We start from the raw sequence: 18,646 nt of genomic DNA on the forward strand, positions 1-18,646 counted from the left end.
AAGACGCAATTGAAGGGATACCAAGCAAATAGGTGGGAAGCCAGCCTCAAATGATTTGTGAGGGTTGTTAATAGAGTATCCAACTAACCGATGCTGGGAATATTCACATTTGAAACAGTGTGCAACAAGCAAACACAACCTAAAGGTTCAGTGGTGGAGCACAACATTGACAAAAATACATTATTTCTAAAAGAGTACTAAAACCCAAAAATCCTTTGACAAATTATCTAATCTTGGATTTTAGGTCATTCCATCAATTTGAATACACCATTACATCAAATTACATACATTTCATTCATATGAACAAGATATACATATCATATACACAATCCAAGCACTAAATACTTCTAAAAGTACGAGCATAGCAGGGCCAGAGAATATATACCTATCTCAAGCAAATTGGAAATAAGTAGCATGATGAAGTGGGTATCCCTGATGTTGTATAACCTGTGTTGGAGTCTACTGCTAAGTTATATACCAACTTTGAGCAAAATACAAAAAAGTTGCAGACTACTTCACATGTCAGGACCGAGTCATGTTCCTCCACTTGTCCTTTAGATCAACCTGAACAGAGTAACTTCCAATTATATACCTGGTACACAAATCTCACAAGGACAACTAAGGCAATGCAACTGACTAACAATAATTTACCTCTGTCCTCTCTTCAAAAATTTCTCGGTAGCAATTCAAGATGAGCTTCCAGTTTCCTTTACCGTACCTTTATAAGGAAGCAAGAAAAATGAGAACTTGAATATCTACATGCTTCTTGAAACTTAATCAATTAGAAGTCCAATAAAATTCTAAATAAATTCTAGTATCGCATTCCGATGATCAGAACAAACACATACTTCTGCACACCAGTTCTTAAAGTGTCTTCCTCCAACAAGCTCCATCTCTTTATTTTTCTCCTTTTAGGAAAGTTTTCATTCTCAAACTTCTGTAAAGGCAAAACATTCTTTCTCCTTGGGCTTGGTAAGTGAAGTCTACCTGTATGATTGGTCATTCCTTCGGGTGAGTCCTCTATTGAATCCTCCCACTGCAAAGAAAGATAATGATCTTAATAAGCAAAGAGATATATATATTTTTTTTATAAGTAATCGATAATATTATAAATAGAGATAGGCAAAAACCCAAGTACACAAGATGGATAGAGGAGATAAAACCTATCTAGGTCAACGAAAGGGAAGCTAAGAAGTCATGTACATTCAGGCCATTAAAATCTATAGCAATGGCCCATAACATTAAAGTACGGAAAAGTAAAGCTCTAAGTTCCCCCAGCGACCGCTCCTTGTTTTCAAAAGTCCGATCATTGCGCTCTTGCCAAATACACCACATGATACAGATCAAGATCATTTTCCACACCTCCTTAATTTGTTGAACGCCTCTCGGGAGTGTCCAACTGGCCAACAGATCAACCACAGTTTCTGGCATCACGAAGGGTAACTCTACTCGATTGAAAACTTCCACCCACAAGGCTCTCGTTATCTCGCAATGTAACAATAGATGATCCACTGTCTCACCTGATCTCTTACACAAGCAACACCAGTCTAGTATAACTAACCATCGCTTCCTCAGGTTGTCAATGGTCAAGAATCTTCCCCCATGCTGCTGTCCATGTAAAGAAAACCGCTTTCGGAGGCGCCTTATTTCTCCAAAGTCTCTTCCATGGGAACTGAATGGTTGTGGTGTGGGAAAGGGACTTATAGAAGGATCTAACAGAGAAGATGCCCTTACCCGTCGGGTTCCACCATAAGATGCCAGCTTGCTGTCTATTCGGCTTCACAGAATATATGAGGCTGAAAAAGGCTTCAAAAATGTCTACTTCCCAATCTTGTGCCGCTTTACTAAATGTCACGTTCCACTGCACATAATCCCCTGATATAATCATGAGGTCCTCAATGGATGCTTCCTGGTTGCAAGCCACACGGAAAACAGCTGGAAATGCCTCCTTTAGGGCCTCACTCCCACACCAAATGTCCTCCCAAAACTTAATACGGGATCCCCTCCCCAACACCATTTTAGAATGAGTAATAAAGTCCCCCCACCCGCGCCTAATGTGTTTCCATATCCCCACTCCACTTGCCCCAATTACCTCTTTTGTGCACTAGCCCCCCATAAGCTTCCATGTTTATAATCAATCACCAGTTTCCATAGAGCTCCGGTTTCCAAATTATACCGCCATAACCACTTCCCAAGCAAAGCCCGATTTAATGTTCTCAAATTCTTTATGCCCAACCCACCTGACGAGATTGGTCTACACACCTTGTCCCAGCTAACTAAATGAAATTTGAATTCATCCCCTATCCCACTCCATAGGAAATCACGATACAGTTTCTCAATCCAAGCCGCTACACTGACAGGCAATTGAAACAAAGATAGAAAGTACGTAGGTAAGTTAGAAAGGGTACTCTTAATGAGAGTAACCCGGCCACCTTTCGACAAATACAATCTCTTCCATCCTGCCAATTTTTTTCCTATCTTTTCAATAACAGAATCCCAAATGGATGAGGCCCTAGCAACAGCCCCCAAAGGTAATCCCAAATAGGTAATGGGAAGAGAAGCTATCTTACACCCAAGAATGCTAGCTAACTGCCTAGTATTGCTCACATTCCCCACTGGTACTAATTCTGACTTGTCAAAATTAATTTTCAGGCCTCACGCTGCTTCAAAGCATAATAACAGAGCCTTCAATGTCCTCAACTGGTTGTGATCAGCCTCACAAAATAAAAGGGTGTCATCTGCAAATAGTAAGTGAGACAAAATAATAGTACCCCTATTGGGGTCACCAATCGGAAAACCAGCCACCAACCCATGCGTGACCACCGCCGATATCATCCTACTCAATGCCTCCATAACGATAACAAAAAGGAGTGGGGACAGAGGATCTCCTTGTCTGAGACCTCGAGAGCTACTAAAGAAGCCAGTCGGACAGCCATTTATCAAGACTGAAAATCTGGCCGTAGAGATACACCACCTGATCCAAGTACACCATCTCACCCTAAAGCCACATCTACCCAGCACATACAAGAGGAAATCCCAGTTTACATGGTCATATGCCTTCTCCATATCTAATTTGCACAGAATCCCTGTAGATCCAGCCTTCAATCTGCTATCTAGTCCTTCATTAGCAATAAGAACTGAATCCAAGATTTGTCGCCCCTTAACAAAAGCATTTTGTGTTTTCGTGATAATCTTCCCCAGAACCACCCTAATCTGTTAGCCAGAACCTTTGAAATAATTTTATACACTCCATTCACCAGGCTGATGGGTCGAAAATCCTTAATCTCCACCGCCCCCATCTTCTTAGGGATCAACGCAATAAAAGTGGCATTTATGCTTTTCTCAAACTTCCCAACCAATGAAACTTCCTGAAACACATTCATTAAATCTACTTTCACCACTTCCCAACAAGAGTGGAAAAAGCCCATCGAGAAACCATCTGGACCGGGAGCTTTATCTTTGACCATACGTCTCACTACCTCATACACTTCCCCTTCTTCAAAGGGCCTCTTTAACCACGCCGCTTCTTGAGGCTCAGTCGTATCAAAACCAAGGCCATCCATCTTTGGCCTCCATCCCTCTCTTTCTGTAAGTAGTTGTTCATAGAAATCCACCACATGTTCACTAATCACAGGGGCCTCCTTACACACCATACCATTTATATTCAACATTTCAATGGTATTATTTCTTCTATGGGAGTTGGCAACTCTATGGAAGAACTTTGTACTCCGATCCCCTTCTTTCAGCCACAATGCTCTCGACTTCTGGCGCCAAGAAATCTCTTCTAATGATAGTACTCTCTCTAATTCTGAAACCAACTCAGTCTTCCTCAATATTTCCTGCGGTACGAGAGCTCTAACTTCAAGTATACACTCGAGCTGTTGTAATTCATCCATCATGCGTTTCTTACGCTCCCCTAAATCTCCAAAGGAGTGTATGTTCCAAAGCTTAAGGTCATTTTTCAAAGCTTTCAGTTTACTGGCTAAAATGAAAGAGGGGTTACCATAAAACTGATAAGAAGACCACCATTGCCTCACCTTATCCACAAAACCTTCACTTTTCAGCCACATGTTTTCAAACTTAAAATAACGGCGCCCACTTCGAATGCCCCCACAATCCAATAAGATAGGAAAATGATCAGAGCAAAGACGAGGCATTCTCTTTTGGCACACCTCCGGATAGTGCACCTCCCATTCCGATGAGATGAGAAATCTGTCTAGCCGGGACCATGTCTGATTATTCGACCAAGTAAAAGCACCTCCCAATAGAGGGATATCCAACAAGTTTAACTCAAAAATACAATCAAAGAACTCTATCATTGCAGGTCGCATCCTACTCTCACCCGACCGTTCACTTGTTGATCTAACGACATTAAAATCCCCTCCTATACACCACGGAAGTTCCCACCAACTGTGTAGCCCAGCAAGTTCCTCCCATAAAAATCTTCTGTCATTGTCCACATTTGGACCATAAACCCCGGCAAAGGCCCACACAAAATTATCAACCACACTCTTAAAAGAGCATGCCACAGTATATTCCCCCACAAACTCCTCCATTTTGTCAACAACTCTTTTATCCCACATTACTAAAATACCTCCTGAAGCCCCGTTTGAAGCAAGATACACCCAATCTGCATAAATACAGCTCCAAACACTTCGAACTAGTCTTCTAGAAATAGTTTTCAATTTAGTTTCTTGTAAACATACTATGTCCGCCCTCCATTCTTGCAGCAGATTTTTTATTTGAAGCCTCTTATTTGCCTCATTTAGCCCTCGGACGTTCCAAGATATGATTTTTGGCTTCATAAAGGAGAAGCAAGCCCCTTCCCTTTTGATCTTTCTCGGCTTGAACTTCCTTCATAATTTAATGACCAAGTAAGACGCTTGAGCTCCCGCTGTTTTTTCGACCCTGATTTCTTAGCTTGTGAGTGGCCCGCTTCAATGGCAGTAAGTAGCGCAAAAAACTGCTCTTCATAACCCACACAGTCCATACCTATCAAGTGTTGCAATTCTTTTCTCTCTCTAAAACTTTTCTCTCCGTACAACTTCCCTACGTAAACTTTCTGCTTCATCTCAATGGAGTTGGTGGGTGTTTGATCGTAGTTTTTCGTTCAAAGGGAAGGATTATGGATCATCGGAGAGTAATAAACATAGAACTAAAGTCTTTTGAGGTGTTAAGGGATGGGTGTAGGATTCTCATTACCGAAAAGGGGTGGAAGCTGGTGAAGAAAATGAGTCTGGAGCTGGTTACAGTGCACTGGTTCACTAAAGCTTTGGAAGATTGTTTAATGGCGGGAAGAAAGGAGTTTTACACAGGGCATAGGGAAGGTGACAGGGGCTTCATAGCACAGAGGTGTTCTAATCTCCAAGGATTTTTCATGGCTTTGGTGGAGTATGGGAGAGGCGGCCGTCGAAACTGCATCTTTATTCCGGAAGATAAGGATGGTAGGGGCTGGAGGAAGATGGTGGAGGTCTTGAAGGAGGCTGGGCGTGGTGGTTACAAAGAGTTGTCTACGACGGGAAGGATGGCAGCTCAGCCTTCGTACTTGGAGGCTTTCAAAAACCCGAGGGTTTTGAACCCATCACGTCAACCTGCTGGGGTGGGTGGTGCAGTGCCGTTGCAAAAGTTTGTATGCGACGTTGTTCCTGTAGGGGAGCAGAGCAGTGAGGGTGGTGGCAGAGATTGTGTCGGGCTAAATAAGGAAGAAATTCTACGGGCTGTGATGGATATGCAGAGACAAGTGGATGTTTTACAGCTTAATATTAATGTTCTAAAACGGTGCATTCAAGAGGATAAAGAGGAGGGGGGGCACGGGTCTGGGTGAGGGGGGCATGGGTCAAGGGGATGATGGGTTTAAAAATAAATTGAAAAAGGCCTCTGGGCTAACGGGCCAAGGGCTGTCGGGGCCCAGTCACACTAAGCAGGCAGATGAGAAAGTATCAGAAGGGCTGGGCCGAGCTGTTGGGCCTCGGGGTCGAACGCAGCCCACGGGCCCTTACGCATGGAGGAGACACACCCCGTATGTCTCGGTGATGCCGTCGGATCCACCCTTGCCAGCAACGAACCAGATGGCCCCGGCGAACACGGTGAACATGGCGACACCATCGGCGGTGGTGACACCATCGGCAGATGGTGCCGGCGAACACGGCGACACTATTGTTGTGTTACAGCCTACGGTGAAACTGGGTCTCTCTCAACCCACGGTGAGAGACGACGGCGTACACGGCGATACCATTGTTTCGCCAGCGTCCCCTCTGCATCAGGCAGAGGTTCCGAACCTGGAGTCCCCTCTTTGTCCTGCGACGGGGGGGTTACCAGGTATCACGCGGGGCGTAAACCAGCCACCGAGCGTAGCTGTTGAAGATCTACACAGCCAGACAGTGCCGAGGAACCTAGGGGGAGGCTCCTCCTCCTTGCCGGAGCTTCAGATCCATTCCGAGGATCACATAGAGCTTATAATGCATGATGACAGTACTGAAGCTAGAGTTCTCGGGGCAGAGGGGATAGGCTTGGAGATGGTGAATGTTGGGCTCCTTGGGAGCTTAGTCCCTGAGACTCAATTTCCATCTAGTGATGCTGTGGTTGAATGGGAGGGTAGAAATTTATTTGGGGAGGAAGAAAAGAGGGAGATACATTCTATACAGTGGGCTTATAGTGTTGGGGAGCCTATCCCATTGAAATGTTTACTTCCAAATGAATCAACTACACCGGGATATATACGTCAACAACAAAATTTAGACTAAAAGAACAGTAATAAATTAAAAGAATTATTAAACACTCTCACACACTAGAATATCAATTCACCTTCTTGGCATGATTTTGACGAGAACGCTTTCCACTACTCAACTTAGATTCAAAAAAGTATAAAAGAAAAAAATAATAATCAAAATAATGATGATGATGATGATAGCAGATGTGGAGTATTCAATCCCCTCTTTCATACATATAGAAAAGTTTTGCATATGACGACACTTTCTAAATAAAAAAGTGAAGGCTACTTCCTAAACTATATCACCTACAAAGGCTAGAAGAGTACAACAGCCAGGCCTCCAAATATAGATTGGCTGCTGACTTACCTTCTTTTTTTTGTAAATAAAAGTGTTGGCTGCTGAATTACTCTCCTAAGGTATAGAATATTGAGATCTTCAAGGTACAAACCCTCCTAGTGCTGTATCCATAAGTAAATATGTTGACAACTAATGTCAGTAAAACAGTGCCGAAGGATTCAGGAGGATTCAGATACCTCATATGGTAATGGGCTAAAAACTCGTTCAGTGATATAGTATAGCATGAGTTTTGTGTTTGATTGGTAAGATATGGTATAGCATGAGATGTCTAACAAGCAAACAAATGCCAAGTCATACACCCAAACATATGCAGACGTATGTTACCAAGACCCGAGGACTTGATGCTTTCCAATTGAAACCGAAAAAACAACTTTAAAAGATGATAATAGGCTTATTATGCTCAATACATAATTAATAGGTGTGAAGGAAAATGCAAACTAATGTGAGACATAATGAGACAAAATATGTTATATACACATAAACATAAACTCTTTGCAGGTAAGATGGTATTATGATCCCATTTACCACACTGTCCACACAATTTGAAAACAACCAGTAGATTGGAGCAGCAAGACACGAGCATGCATACCTCACAGGTATGAGCAGTGCTATTCCGTTCCATTAAGCTTGGTTGAGGAGCATTGCCCTGATGACTGCAGGACTGGTTTTCACAAGTACAGTCATTAATTTCTGCAGGTTCAATGCTCTTTTTAAAAGATGGATTGGGTGGATCTCCGCCTCTCTCACTCTGATTTTCTACAGAAGGTTCATGCTCATTATCTTTTGTCACCTTGTCAGAAATTACAGTTTCAGCGAACCGCAATGCATCAGGAAGAGGGTCCTTCACCACTGCTTGCAATTCTAAAGAACTGGATTTAAGTGCTTCTCGTACTTTATTAACTTCAGGGGTAGTCAAGGAATCATATTTGCTATATGATAAGTTAGTGTCCACTTCCTCAGTATCTGTAATCTTAACTCCTCCTTTTGAGCGTTTATGCCACACAGCAGGCTTGCGCCTAGGCAGCACATACCCCCGCTGTATCCCTAAGCCAAATGATTGGGGGAGAATGCAAAAATCAAAAGTGAGAAAATAATTATTAGCTATTATAAATGTAAAGCTCAAAAATATTATAACCAAGCCCGGGAAATAACTAAGCTGATTGCGGGACAAGCAAGTAGTAGGATGACGATAGATACATTTAGACAATCCTCAATTACAGAAAAGTTGATAACTTTGACAAGTTTGTGAGTGAAAAAGAATTTAACGCACACGAGAGCGCAGAGGTATCTCCCTTTGAACAAAACAATTTTTCATTTACTCCACCAAACTCCTGAATATCCAGTGACAAAGAAAGAAATGAAAAGACTGAATTTATGCTTGCTCATCGACCAAACGGTCAGTAATGTTGTTTTCAAAGCGTAATAATAGGTGATGGCGACTCACATAGCGAAGCCCGTAGACAATGAACATCCATTCGCGCATTCAAAAAAAAAAGAAGTTCGATTGAATTTACCATTCTCTCTCCCATCAGTGGCTCTATCCCTGATAATGGAGCCCCAACTTCCACTCGGCAAAGCTACCGATCTTTTTTCCTCTCCATCGCACGACTCAGGCCTATCATTTTCGCGCAACTCCTGACCCGGATTTGAAAATCTCGCCACCAACTCTTCAAACTGGTTGACCGTCTTTGGCGCCAATTCATCCCCATTTAGTGTATTCATCGCCACCCGATTAGCCGCCTTCACACCTAATTCGCCCACATCCTGGTCCACACTGGGTGTATTCACCACCAGCTCTCCCTCCACCCGATTTTCCGTATGCACAGCCAAGTCATTGGCATTGGGTATATTCCCCGCCACTTCTTCACCCTGGTTCACGGTATTTGCAGTCAATTCACACACATCCGGACTAGCATTAGGCATATTACCTGGCGCCAGCTCTCCTCCAACACCGTTTACCAGCTTCGCGGCTAAATCACCCACATTTGGCGTACCAGCAGCCACCTTTGCAACCTGGTTCACCGGCTTTGCAGCCAAACCCGCATTAGGCGTACCCACCGCCACCTCTTCAACCTGATCCACCATCCTTGTAGCCAATTCATCCAAATTAGTCGTCCTTAGCCCCACTTCCTCAACCCGGTTCATCTTCTTCCCAGTTAATTCAATCGCATGCTGACCAGCATTAGATGCATTCTTTGCCGCCGGCTCTCCTTCAGTCCGGTCCACCGTCTTCATAGCCACCCCACCCGCATTACCACTAGAACTCTGAACAGCCGAGGGCTCGGTCAGCACCGCAGCCAACATGAGAAACGGAGGATCCAGAAGCACCCATGCCTGCTCCAAGTAAACCCTAACCGCTTCCAAAGCCCGGTTCCTCGTATTCACCTTCAACAGCCTCCTCGCTAAATTGGCGTCCCCAATTGCCGCCTCCAATTCGTCCCCCAACCGCCTCAACTCACCTGTAACCAACTCACTCTTCCCCAACCTCTCCAAATCACCGACTCTGTCCCTAAAAACCCTCTTCACCGCCTCGAAGTACTTCCCGAGACCATGGGGGCTCCCCTCCAGGTGTTTCACCGCGCACTCCACCGCGACGGCGCAATATGCCGTTTTCAGCAAGTCCGAGATCTCGATCCCGTCGTCCCGGTCGTACTGCTCCATCATTTCCAGCTTATCGAGGGTCGTCTCGGTCAACGAAGCGTCCGATATATCGGCCTGGATCGTGCGTAGGAGCACCGTCTTCTTGAAGCGCGAGTCGGTCGAGACCGGCAGGACTTGGAGGAGCTTCTTGATCGCATGGTCTTGCACCGTGTTTCGCAGCAAGAATTCCGCAATCCACCGGCAAATATCCGCGTCCATTAACGCAAACGCGATGGAATCGAAACCATAAGACCCAAAAATAAAAAGAAAAATTTGGGGATTTTGAGCGTTTTTAGGATGAAAACGACGGGTTAGAGTTAGAGACTTGAAGAGCAAGGGAGCACCCGTTTTCTAATTTACATTTTTCAATTTTTGTTCTTAATTATTGATTTTTTTTAAAAAAAATCGAAAAAAAAATCATTCTTGTTCCTAAGAAAATTAAAATTTGAAAACGAAATCGTCATCGATGGCTCACGAATATAAGAATATGGTTTGTATAAACTGTATCATAGAAATTTAACATGTTAATCCTTACCAGTATAATAATCATCGATTAGTTATAATCTCTAAAACTCTAAAAAACTTTTTTTGAGGAGTACTATAATTATAAAAGAATTATATAAAAATAATTTTATAAATTAATACCTTTTTATGTGATATATTAAATTTATTTTATAATAAAAATAATTTTAAATCACGTCAGGTTACGAGATTTCATACTTTTCAAACAGGATATAAAGCTTTAGAGTGGTTATGCCCAGCACTGGGTCGGGCTATTGGATGTCAAATTCTAAGATAGAGGAACTGTGTGCTGCAAACATTTTCACAATGCCTGCCTTTCATGTTATTCAGCAGAAAATATATGCTCTCACAAAGAAGGCCGGTTCTTTTGACCTGGTATATATCTTCTTTTGACCGGTTCTCTTTTCAGTCTTCCAATCTCCAGGTACCCTAAGCTGCTCTCACCTCTGGATTTGATAATCAGATGGAGTAAAACGAAGAAACAAAATTTAAATAGAGAACATATTAAGCCTCAAGTTAGCATTCAAAAGTTAGTGGCGATGACTCTTCTTTGGGCATCTGATATCGTATCCTGCAGCTAGACCTGTTATTAGAGCCATTGCAGGGAGTAGTGCATTGTTTGTGTTGTGAAAATGATGACAGAAAAGGTAAAAGTAAATATGAAATCAACAAATAATCAATCACATGACACAAAATTAACGTAGTTCAATAACGTGTCTGCATCCATAAAGTTGCATATGATTTAATTATCTTGAAGAATGATAAAATACACTTTGAGGTGAAATACATTGTTCAATACTGTTCATTCATTACATATATAAAGGGTTGTAAGGCAGAAACCTTATTTTCACAATTTATACGTTATTCAAAACCTACACTCTATGGCCCAAGCCTCAGTAAAACTTCACCTAAAACTGTAACTAATCCTTGTCGGATATGTTCATCAAATCGGGCTGCCACAAAAATAAACCAGGCTCTACAAATCCAACAGTTTGTCGTTCTATGTTAATAGGAGTTGGTTCAATAAGTGCTTCAGATACTGTTTGATTGTCCCATTTTACAGTACACCTGATTAATTGCTCTAAGCTACTGAGTTCAAAACTTGGGTTTAGTATGTCCTGAGAGTTTTCAACCATAAGTGGTCACGCAATACTGCAGAATGTGGAGCCGTATTTAAGAATTGAGCATCACCTTCAAGGAACCTCGAGTGGGGGCCTGTCTGGTTTAGATTTGTGGCCACCTTCTTACTAAATTTTAATAAGGAAACGGGAACCCCAACATCTGGTTGGAAGTTGCATTCTCATGCCAGCAGGACTAATGTACAATACCTTTGTGAAGGGCACATTCCTTGACCCCTAAATCAACAACAAAAACTAGACAAAGCTCTTGCAATCTTCTGAATATAGATTTCGGTTAGACAATGATATGTCTTATCCTCTTGATTACAGGTCCATTTCCTACCCTACATTTCTTCAAAATAAACCATAAAAAAAATAAGAAATTTCTGTTTCTTGTGGCTCACATTGTTCCTACTTCTGATTGCTTCTGCTATGGGGTATGACCAGGCAAATTTAAAGGCACCTATTCCTCCTTTTCCTTTGGTCGAGGGGTAGGGGTTGCTGCACTGTTTCTACCTCAATCATGGTCAATAAATTGCAGTATTGAATACAGCAGGTATAGCTATTGTATTAAAAAATATGAATGGCTTTTAAGACACTGCTCAACTAACTATTTGCCTAGTTTAGATACACTTGTTGCAGTGCAATGACAGATTTTTACCATCCAAGAAAAAGAAAGAAAGCATGTGCTAAATTTACATATCAACTTAGAAAAAAAACAAAGGAAATTTTGAAAGTTTCATGGGTAAATTTCTGGTTTTGTTTTGGAAAAAAAAAAAAAGGATGGTGAATGGTGATGAGCACATGATGATAAACTGGTATTTTTTAGAATTTCTTTCCATGTCTTTATATTTTTCTTTTGAACCACAGACATCCATAATCTAAAATGTTAAAGAAAGAGAGAGATGTTGCATAAGATTTAAGAAATGAGACAATACAAAATTTGTAGTGTTCGACTTTAGACAGACCATTGAGAACATGATCCTCAAGACAATCTTGAAATGATTATTGCAATCTACATTGCAGTTCCTTCACCCCCTCAAAAATCCAAAAAGCTTCTAAAAAAGCCTCAAAACACAACACAGTACCGCTTCAAGATCAGACAAAGAATCATGCTGCAGCCAAAGAGCAATATTCTGTTAATGCCAATAACATTTGGGTAGGAGCAAAAGGAAGATGCTTTCTCAAGTTCTGAAGTATAATTTCTATGTGAGAATGTTGGGTCTTTTTATTTGTCTTGTTTTGATCATTTTTTGTTTCATTTTGTTATCTTTTATCAGAATTACACACATTAAAAAAACATGGTAGATGAATGCCTCCAAAATTGATTACAAATGGTAGATGAATATTAGGAGCCGCAAAGCCAGACCTTGCATGTGCCTTCAACATGGTAGGACCAACATGATGATGTAGCCACCACCCCCAACTGAAGATTATTAACTTAAGGTTATTTTGTTGCCTGCCCCAGAAGAAGTTGGCAAACTTTTACATTTTTAATACGTTGGAAAAACCATATTCTATATCAGTTTGTAAACAATTGCAGCTCAAATGATAAACATTTGTATTAGCGACTTGATCAACCGATTCGACAATGATCTTTTATAGTTTTTTTTATAAATTTTCAATGAGACTTTGGCTGATAGGCCCAAACCAGAGCGATCATAAAAAAATTTTGACCTGTTTTAGCTATTGATCTGACTCGACACACTAATTAAAGTTTATTATATATTGTATTAAATTCTTACACAGCTGCCTGTATCGTTAATTATCATCTGAATAAAATCCTTTACAGCTCCGTAGATGTAGACATGCTGATGGACCATGTAAACCTTATATCGTGTGCAATTGATTCTACATTTTGTTTTACTTTCTCTTATCGTTTCTAACAATATCCTACACATGCTGAAAACAATAGAATCCAACTCTGGCTACTTCATCTGGAAATTAATTAGGGAAGAGAGGATACAATCAAGTCTTTTATGATACTACTCGACATCACTCGTGAGGCTGTTTTTGTAGCGATATTGTGGACACACTTCTGCATACCAGAACTGAACATAGGCCATGATATAACGGAGGAGATTTTGGAAATCTCTTCTGATCTACTAAATTTAGCAAATCACTGATAATATGAGATGGGAATGCCAAAATTTCAGAAGAAATAGGTCATGGTCGCAGTTGGATTCAACTGCCATTATGTCATCCATGAATAAGTCGGTGAAAAGTGATGAAAGTTGGTTTTTATAATCTGGGAATATTTTTGTCGATATGAATCATGAAAGTTGATGATGCTACTACACCTATACATTATGCTCTAAAACCAGCTAAAGAGGATGCTTCACTGTTTTTCTTTTTAGTAATTAATCATGTCTGAACGGCCCTCGTATCGATTGATGAAACGTGGAATGCTGCTTGTTCTTTAGTTATAAACAAAATATTGGCATACATCTTCATCATATCACTATCCACAACCTCTGGCTTTGTCTCTAATTGCTCATAATCAAAAGTCAAGAAATGAGAAATATTTTCATCACAGAGATATTTTATAAAAATAAATTTACAAACTGACGTAATTTGATGTGATATGTTAGATTATGTAAAGTTATTTTAAAGTAAATATAACGTCATATCGTATGAAGTCATGTCAATTTATAAATTTACATTTATAGAATCTCTTTATAAGCAAGTAGGACATTCATAAACGTTAATCAACCTTGCTTTCATTGAAAAAATGTTCAACCAGCCTATATCTACAACTTCATATAAGACATTCATAAAAGTTCATCACTTTTATTAGGAAATATAGTTTAAGTTTAATACATCTGAAAGAGAGTAGTAACTGCAAATGAGACCTTCGAGAGTTGTTATATATAGATGATTTGGTGAGTACCTAAATACTTTAATGAAGTGCCATTATTTTGAGGGGCCTATGATTTCAGAAAAAAGAATGATATGGCACCATAGCCACAACCACTAAGTTAACTCTATGCCTTTACTTGCCCTGTCCGGTTAAACATATTCAAGTCGGCATCCGATCATTTATAAAAAGTCGACAATCCATGTGACCGAACATCCAACAAAAGTTGGACATTTTCTCACACTTGGTGTCTGCCACACCCACGTCAGACTCGAAAATCTATATTTCGGTGGAAAATGAATTTAAAAACAATCAATATAACATATAAAATGCATGTCCATACGTACATAAGGGTCAAATAATGTGGGAGGAGGTAATTAAGGCAGATAGAGTCGTCTTCATTTTGTTATTCTCAGTTGAATAATACTCTATATGTTGAAAGTTTTGAAAGAGAAATATTTTAGTCACAAAAAGATTTTACAAAAATAAATTCATAAACTGATATAGTTTAATGTAAGATATCATAGTGTAAACTTTCTTTTATTATAAAGTAAATCTAATGTATCATATGAAGTCATTTCAATTTATGAGTTTTCTTTTGTAAAATTTTTTTGAGACTATTGTACTTCTCCCTTTAAAAAAAGTGAGATTCATCATAAAAATATAGATTTTTTGGAGCAAGTCTCACTTTTTTTCAAGTGGTCTGCATAAATTATTTTCCTTCTAAGTCATATATGATACATCTTATGTAATTATACATTTTAAATCTTAACATCTCCCCTTACATTTTTGTTGTGATTGACATAAACATGCACGTCTAAACTTGAAAGCCACAGGTGACTTTTGTGGGTGGGTCGCCCTTTCCCACAACGCACAGTTATGTCTTTGACTACAACTAGCTACTCATTCCACAGGCTTAAAAAAGCATAGGGAACCAAAAGTGCTTCTAAACTAAATGCTTATCTATTTTGGTGAACTGGAAAGCATGATATCTCCCAATCCAGCTTAAAGAGCAATAATTTGAGCACCACGGCGGGTATTAAAAACTCAAGAAGAAGAAGAAGAAGTGCACGATCTCGATTAGCATGATTAAGATCTTCTATAGTTATCCGAACTCCAAGACCTAAACTGAAAGAGAGAGACACACCAAAGATTCCCGACAACATTTATAGTGAACTATAGGCAACTATAATATGATATCGTATAAGAGTTCACTTTATATGTTATTTTTCTTTCGCTTTAGGCTTTGTTATGTTTGTACGTTGAGTTGAGATGGTGGAGTGAGTTCTATAAGACCAACCGAATATGAGTTTAAATATGTTTGGATGTTAAGATGAGTTTAGATGTATTTATGAGAAGTTGAAAAAGGTTGTGGATCCTGCGTATAAAGAGATGTTGAGTTGAAAAAGGTTGTAGATTCCATGTGTAAAGAGGTTTTGAGTTAATATGAGTTTAGTGATTTGAGAGTTGAGTGCTTGGATGTTAAAAGAGGTCTAAATCTGAATTGAGTTCGGTCAAGGAATCAAACGCGGCTTTAGAGTTCATATGGGATCAAATCTCAATTAGGAACCCCATGTTTTCGGTACCCAAGATTTCCTCCCATGTGCAAAGATACCTTCAAATGAAAGTGCAAATTCAATGCTCCATGTACCCATATTAAGTGACCAAGTTTTTACTCATGGATAAGAAACATTGAGGTAGAAAATTGAGATGAACTTTCCCAAACCAGAGACAACAAAGAAATCGTACACTTATGTATTAGTAATTTATGCAAAGAAGTAAAAAACAGTTGAGAAATACATGTGCAGAGTCAGAAAGGTCTGGTCCACGGGGCTTGGCGGTTGGTAGCCCCCAACAAGAACCAACCAGTGCATGTGCGCTTCATTTTCTCGAATTGTTTTGTGGCTTTGGCCGGCTGTCAATCCCCACCTAGGCTTACTGTCTGTAACTCTGTTTCATTATAAATAGCAAACCCCCTCGTGCACCATAACACCACAAGTAAACTAAACCTGCCGTGTCCAAGCTTCTCTGCTTTCCAAACATTAAAGAAAAAGCCTTGTAATGGCAGCAGCTCAGGCAATCTCCTCTGCTCTTCTTCTTTTCATTCTTCAGCTACACTTGTATGGAACTACCGCTGATTATGGAGGATGGGAGAGTGCTCACGCCACTTTCTACGGCGGTGGTGATGCTTCAGGCACAATGGGTATGTCCCCAACCTTAGCAAATTCGGTCACACTTTTATCTTTTTGGAGAATTGCGTTTGATGTTTGCGTTTTGCAGGAGGTGCATGTGGGTATGGGAACTTGTACAGTCAGGGGTATGGAACCAACACTGCAGCTCTAAGCACAGCTTTGTTTAACAATGGCTTGACCTGCGGTGCTTGCTATGAAATGCGATGCAACAATGACCCCAGATGGTGCCTGCCTGGCACCATCACCGTCACCGCCACAAACTTCTGCCCACCGAATTTCGCTTTGTCCAACGACAATGGTGGATGGTGCAATCCTCCACTCCAACATTTCGATATGGCAGAGCCTGCTTTCTTGCAAATCGCACAGTACCGCGCCGGAATAGTGCCGGTAGCCTTTAGAAGGTTGGAGAATTATAACTAAACTCAAAACTTTTTTAATCAGAAGCCACAACCCAACATGTCTCTCTGCTGCTTATTTTGCTAATGTCTTCCCACTTGTGTTATGACAGAGTGCCCTGTGTGAAGAAAGGAGGCATAAGATTCACCATTAATGGCCACTCTTACTTCAACCTGGTCCTCATCACCAACGTAGGCGGTGCAGGGGATGTCCATGCCGTCTCGATCAAGGGCTCTAAAACAGGGTGGCGACCAATGTCGAGGAACTGGGGCCAAAACTGGCAGAGCAACTCATATCTCAATGGCCAAAGCTTGTCCTTCCAAGTCACCACCAGCGACGGCAGGACTGTGACAAGCTACAACGTGGTGCCTGCTGGTTGGCAGTTTGGTCAGACCTTCGGAGGGGGTCAATTTTAAACCCTTTTTTTTTTTTCTTTTCCTATTATTTGGGGAGGTAGATTAGTGAGAATTTGTATATGTTTTAGTTGCCTATGCGTTTGAATTCCTTTTTTTTCACATTTTGTAAGAGCCAAGAGTGTGTAGTGGAAGTCCGGGAAAGTGGCTCTCTGATTGCTGAGGTTGCTAAACAAATAGCACCCGCCGGACCTTTCACATATAAGTTTGTTTTTGGAAATTTATCTGTATCATTCAGGGGATATCCCATTTCCTCCATTTTGTAGCACTTTGTGCTATATGATATCAAATAGTAATACATGAACACTGCAGATGATCATGATCTGTCCATTCTGTACCCTTTTTTCTCAAGAAAAGGTAGAATTTTCAGATCCTTCAAACCCTTCTTAAGCAGTTTTGGTATCTCAAAGTATGATTATAATGATTACATCAACTCATGAAGATAAGAAGTTTCAATCTCCGATCTCCTTCCCTTGGTTTGTGCTCTTTTTAAAAGCAGTTTTGGTATCCAAAAGTATGGAAAAAGAATTAAATTGGCTGAGGGATTGGTCTTGACCCTTGGCTACACGGACCTTAGGCCTACTACTAAAGGAGACATTCGGAGCTGGCAACATAAATGCTGTTTGCTTTGATGCTGCTATCCTTATAGCTGATATTGCTATTAAAGTCTTCTAGCACTCTCAGTCACATTTATCCCAACGAGTTCCCTTAGCATTGAAGTATTTGTCGAGGGATAATGATACATTTATACTTTCTATACTAATGCTTTACTATTTAGCTATTTTTTTCCTTTTGCCTTTTAAAAACCTCATAACATAACCTTTTTACATAATTTAGTAGAAAATAAATCCAATCAACTAACGTAATCATATAATTTAATTAAAAATAAATTCAATTTTCTAAAAGTATCTTCTATTTTAATATAAAATTATAAAAAAATTATAAGTTTGATACCAAGTTAAGCTTCAATCATTACCCGCCCACGAGAGGTGTGGTTTCTTTCTGATAGTGTTTTTGAAACTCAGAGCAAAAGAAAAAAAAAATAACTAGGTATTAGAACAGTAATAAATGAAGTGTATCATTACCCATTTATTGAGAGGCCAAATCATAAATGAGTATCATTGAGATAGTGAGCTGTTTTGATAGCAGAGACAAGGTTAGTGGGATGTTTTTGCCTTTGGGAGTGCACAAGAAAATTAAGAAATAAACAAACTAGGGCAAGAGTGAAATATGCAATATAGGACGTGTAAACTAGCATTGGATTATGTATCTTTATATGCATTTACATATTTACATAATATAATCTTAAATTAGGCTGCATTAGATTATGTATATTTAAAAATTTGTATAGTTATAAACAATATTTCTATAAATTTGAAGATGCACTGTTCGCTCTCCAAATCTTATTTTATTATTTTTTTCTCTCTCCTCCACCCTCTCT

The 18,646-nt window shown here is 40.1% G+C and overlaps 2 protein-coding genes across 3 annotated transcripts; one reads left to right on the forward strand and one right to left on the reverse strand.

Moving 5' to 3' along the window:
* Nucleotides 1-367: 367 nt before the first annotated feature.
* Nucleotides 368-10,068, reverse strand: LOC121240398. 2 transcript variants are annotated; one of them, XM_041137842.1, is made up of 6 exons: nt 9,332-10,068; nt 8,582-9,295; nt 7,657-8,111; nt 849-1,036; nt 652-718; nt 368-564 (listed from the first exon to the last, which is right to left on the reverse strand). In XM_041137842.1, exons 1-6 carry the CDS (start codon nt 9,924-9,926, stop codon nt 523-525), a joined length of 2,061 nt encoding a protein of 686 aa, XP_040993776.1. In that variant the 5' UTR covers nt 9,927-10,068; the 3' UTR covers nt 368-522. The 2 variants fall into 2 exon arrangements, with proteins under 2 accessions (XP_040993776.1, XP_040993775.1); XM_041137841.1 differs by having other exon boundaries at nt 8,582-9,298; nt 9,335-10,067.
* Nucleotides 10,069-16,182: 6,114 nt separating this feature from the next.
* On the forward strand, nt 16,183-17,208 carry LOC121240445 (expansin-A4-like). Its single transcript, XM_041137903.1, has 3 exons — nt 16,183-16,407; nt 16,485-16,797; nt 16,905-17,208. The coding sequence occupies exons 1-3, from the start codon at nt 16,266-16,268 to the stop codon at nt 17,206-17,208; spliced, it is 759 nt and encodes a 252-aa protein (XP_040993837.1). The 5' UTR covers nt 16,183-16,265.
* Nucleotides 17,209-18,646: the final 1,438 nt, after the last annotated feature.

This window comes from Juglans microcarpa x Juglans regia, chromosome 7S (genome assembly GCF_004785595.1).
Source record: "Juglans microcarpa x Juglans regia isolate MS1-56 chromosome 7S, Jm3101_v1.0, whole genome shotgun sequence".
In the NCBI taxonomy this organism is placed as follows: domain Eukaryota; kingdom Viridiplantae; phylum Streptophyta; class Magnoliopsida; order Fagales; family Juglandaceae; genus Juglans; species Juglans microcarpa x Juglans regia.

Coding starts and splice junctions, on each gene's coding strand:
- LOC121240398 (XM_041137842.1), bottom strand. CDS start 9,926: ATGGACGCGGATATTTGCCGGTGGATTGCGGAATTCTTGCTGCGAAAC. Junction 9,296..9,331: donor CGAGCCCTCGGCTGTTCAGA/GTTCTAGTGGTA, acceptor TGGCTATGAAGA/CGGTGGACCGGACTGAAGGA. Junction 719..848: donor TTAAGAACTGGTGTGCAGAA/GTATGTGTTTGT, acceptor TTCCTTATAAAG/GTACGGTAAAGGAAACTGGA.
- LOC121240445 (XM_041137903.1), top strand. CDS start 16,266: ATGGCAGCAGCTCAGGCAATCTCCTCTGCTCTTCTTCTTTTCATTCTT. Junction 16,408..16,484: donor TGATGCTTCAGGCACAATGG/GTATGTCCCCAA, acceptor TGCGTTTTGCAG/GAGGTGCATGTGGGTATGGG. Junction 16,798..16,904: donor GTGCCGGTAGCCTTTAGAAG/GTTGGAGAATTA, acceptor GTGTTATGACAG/AGTGCCCTGTGTGAAGAAAG.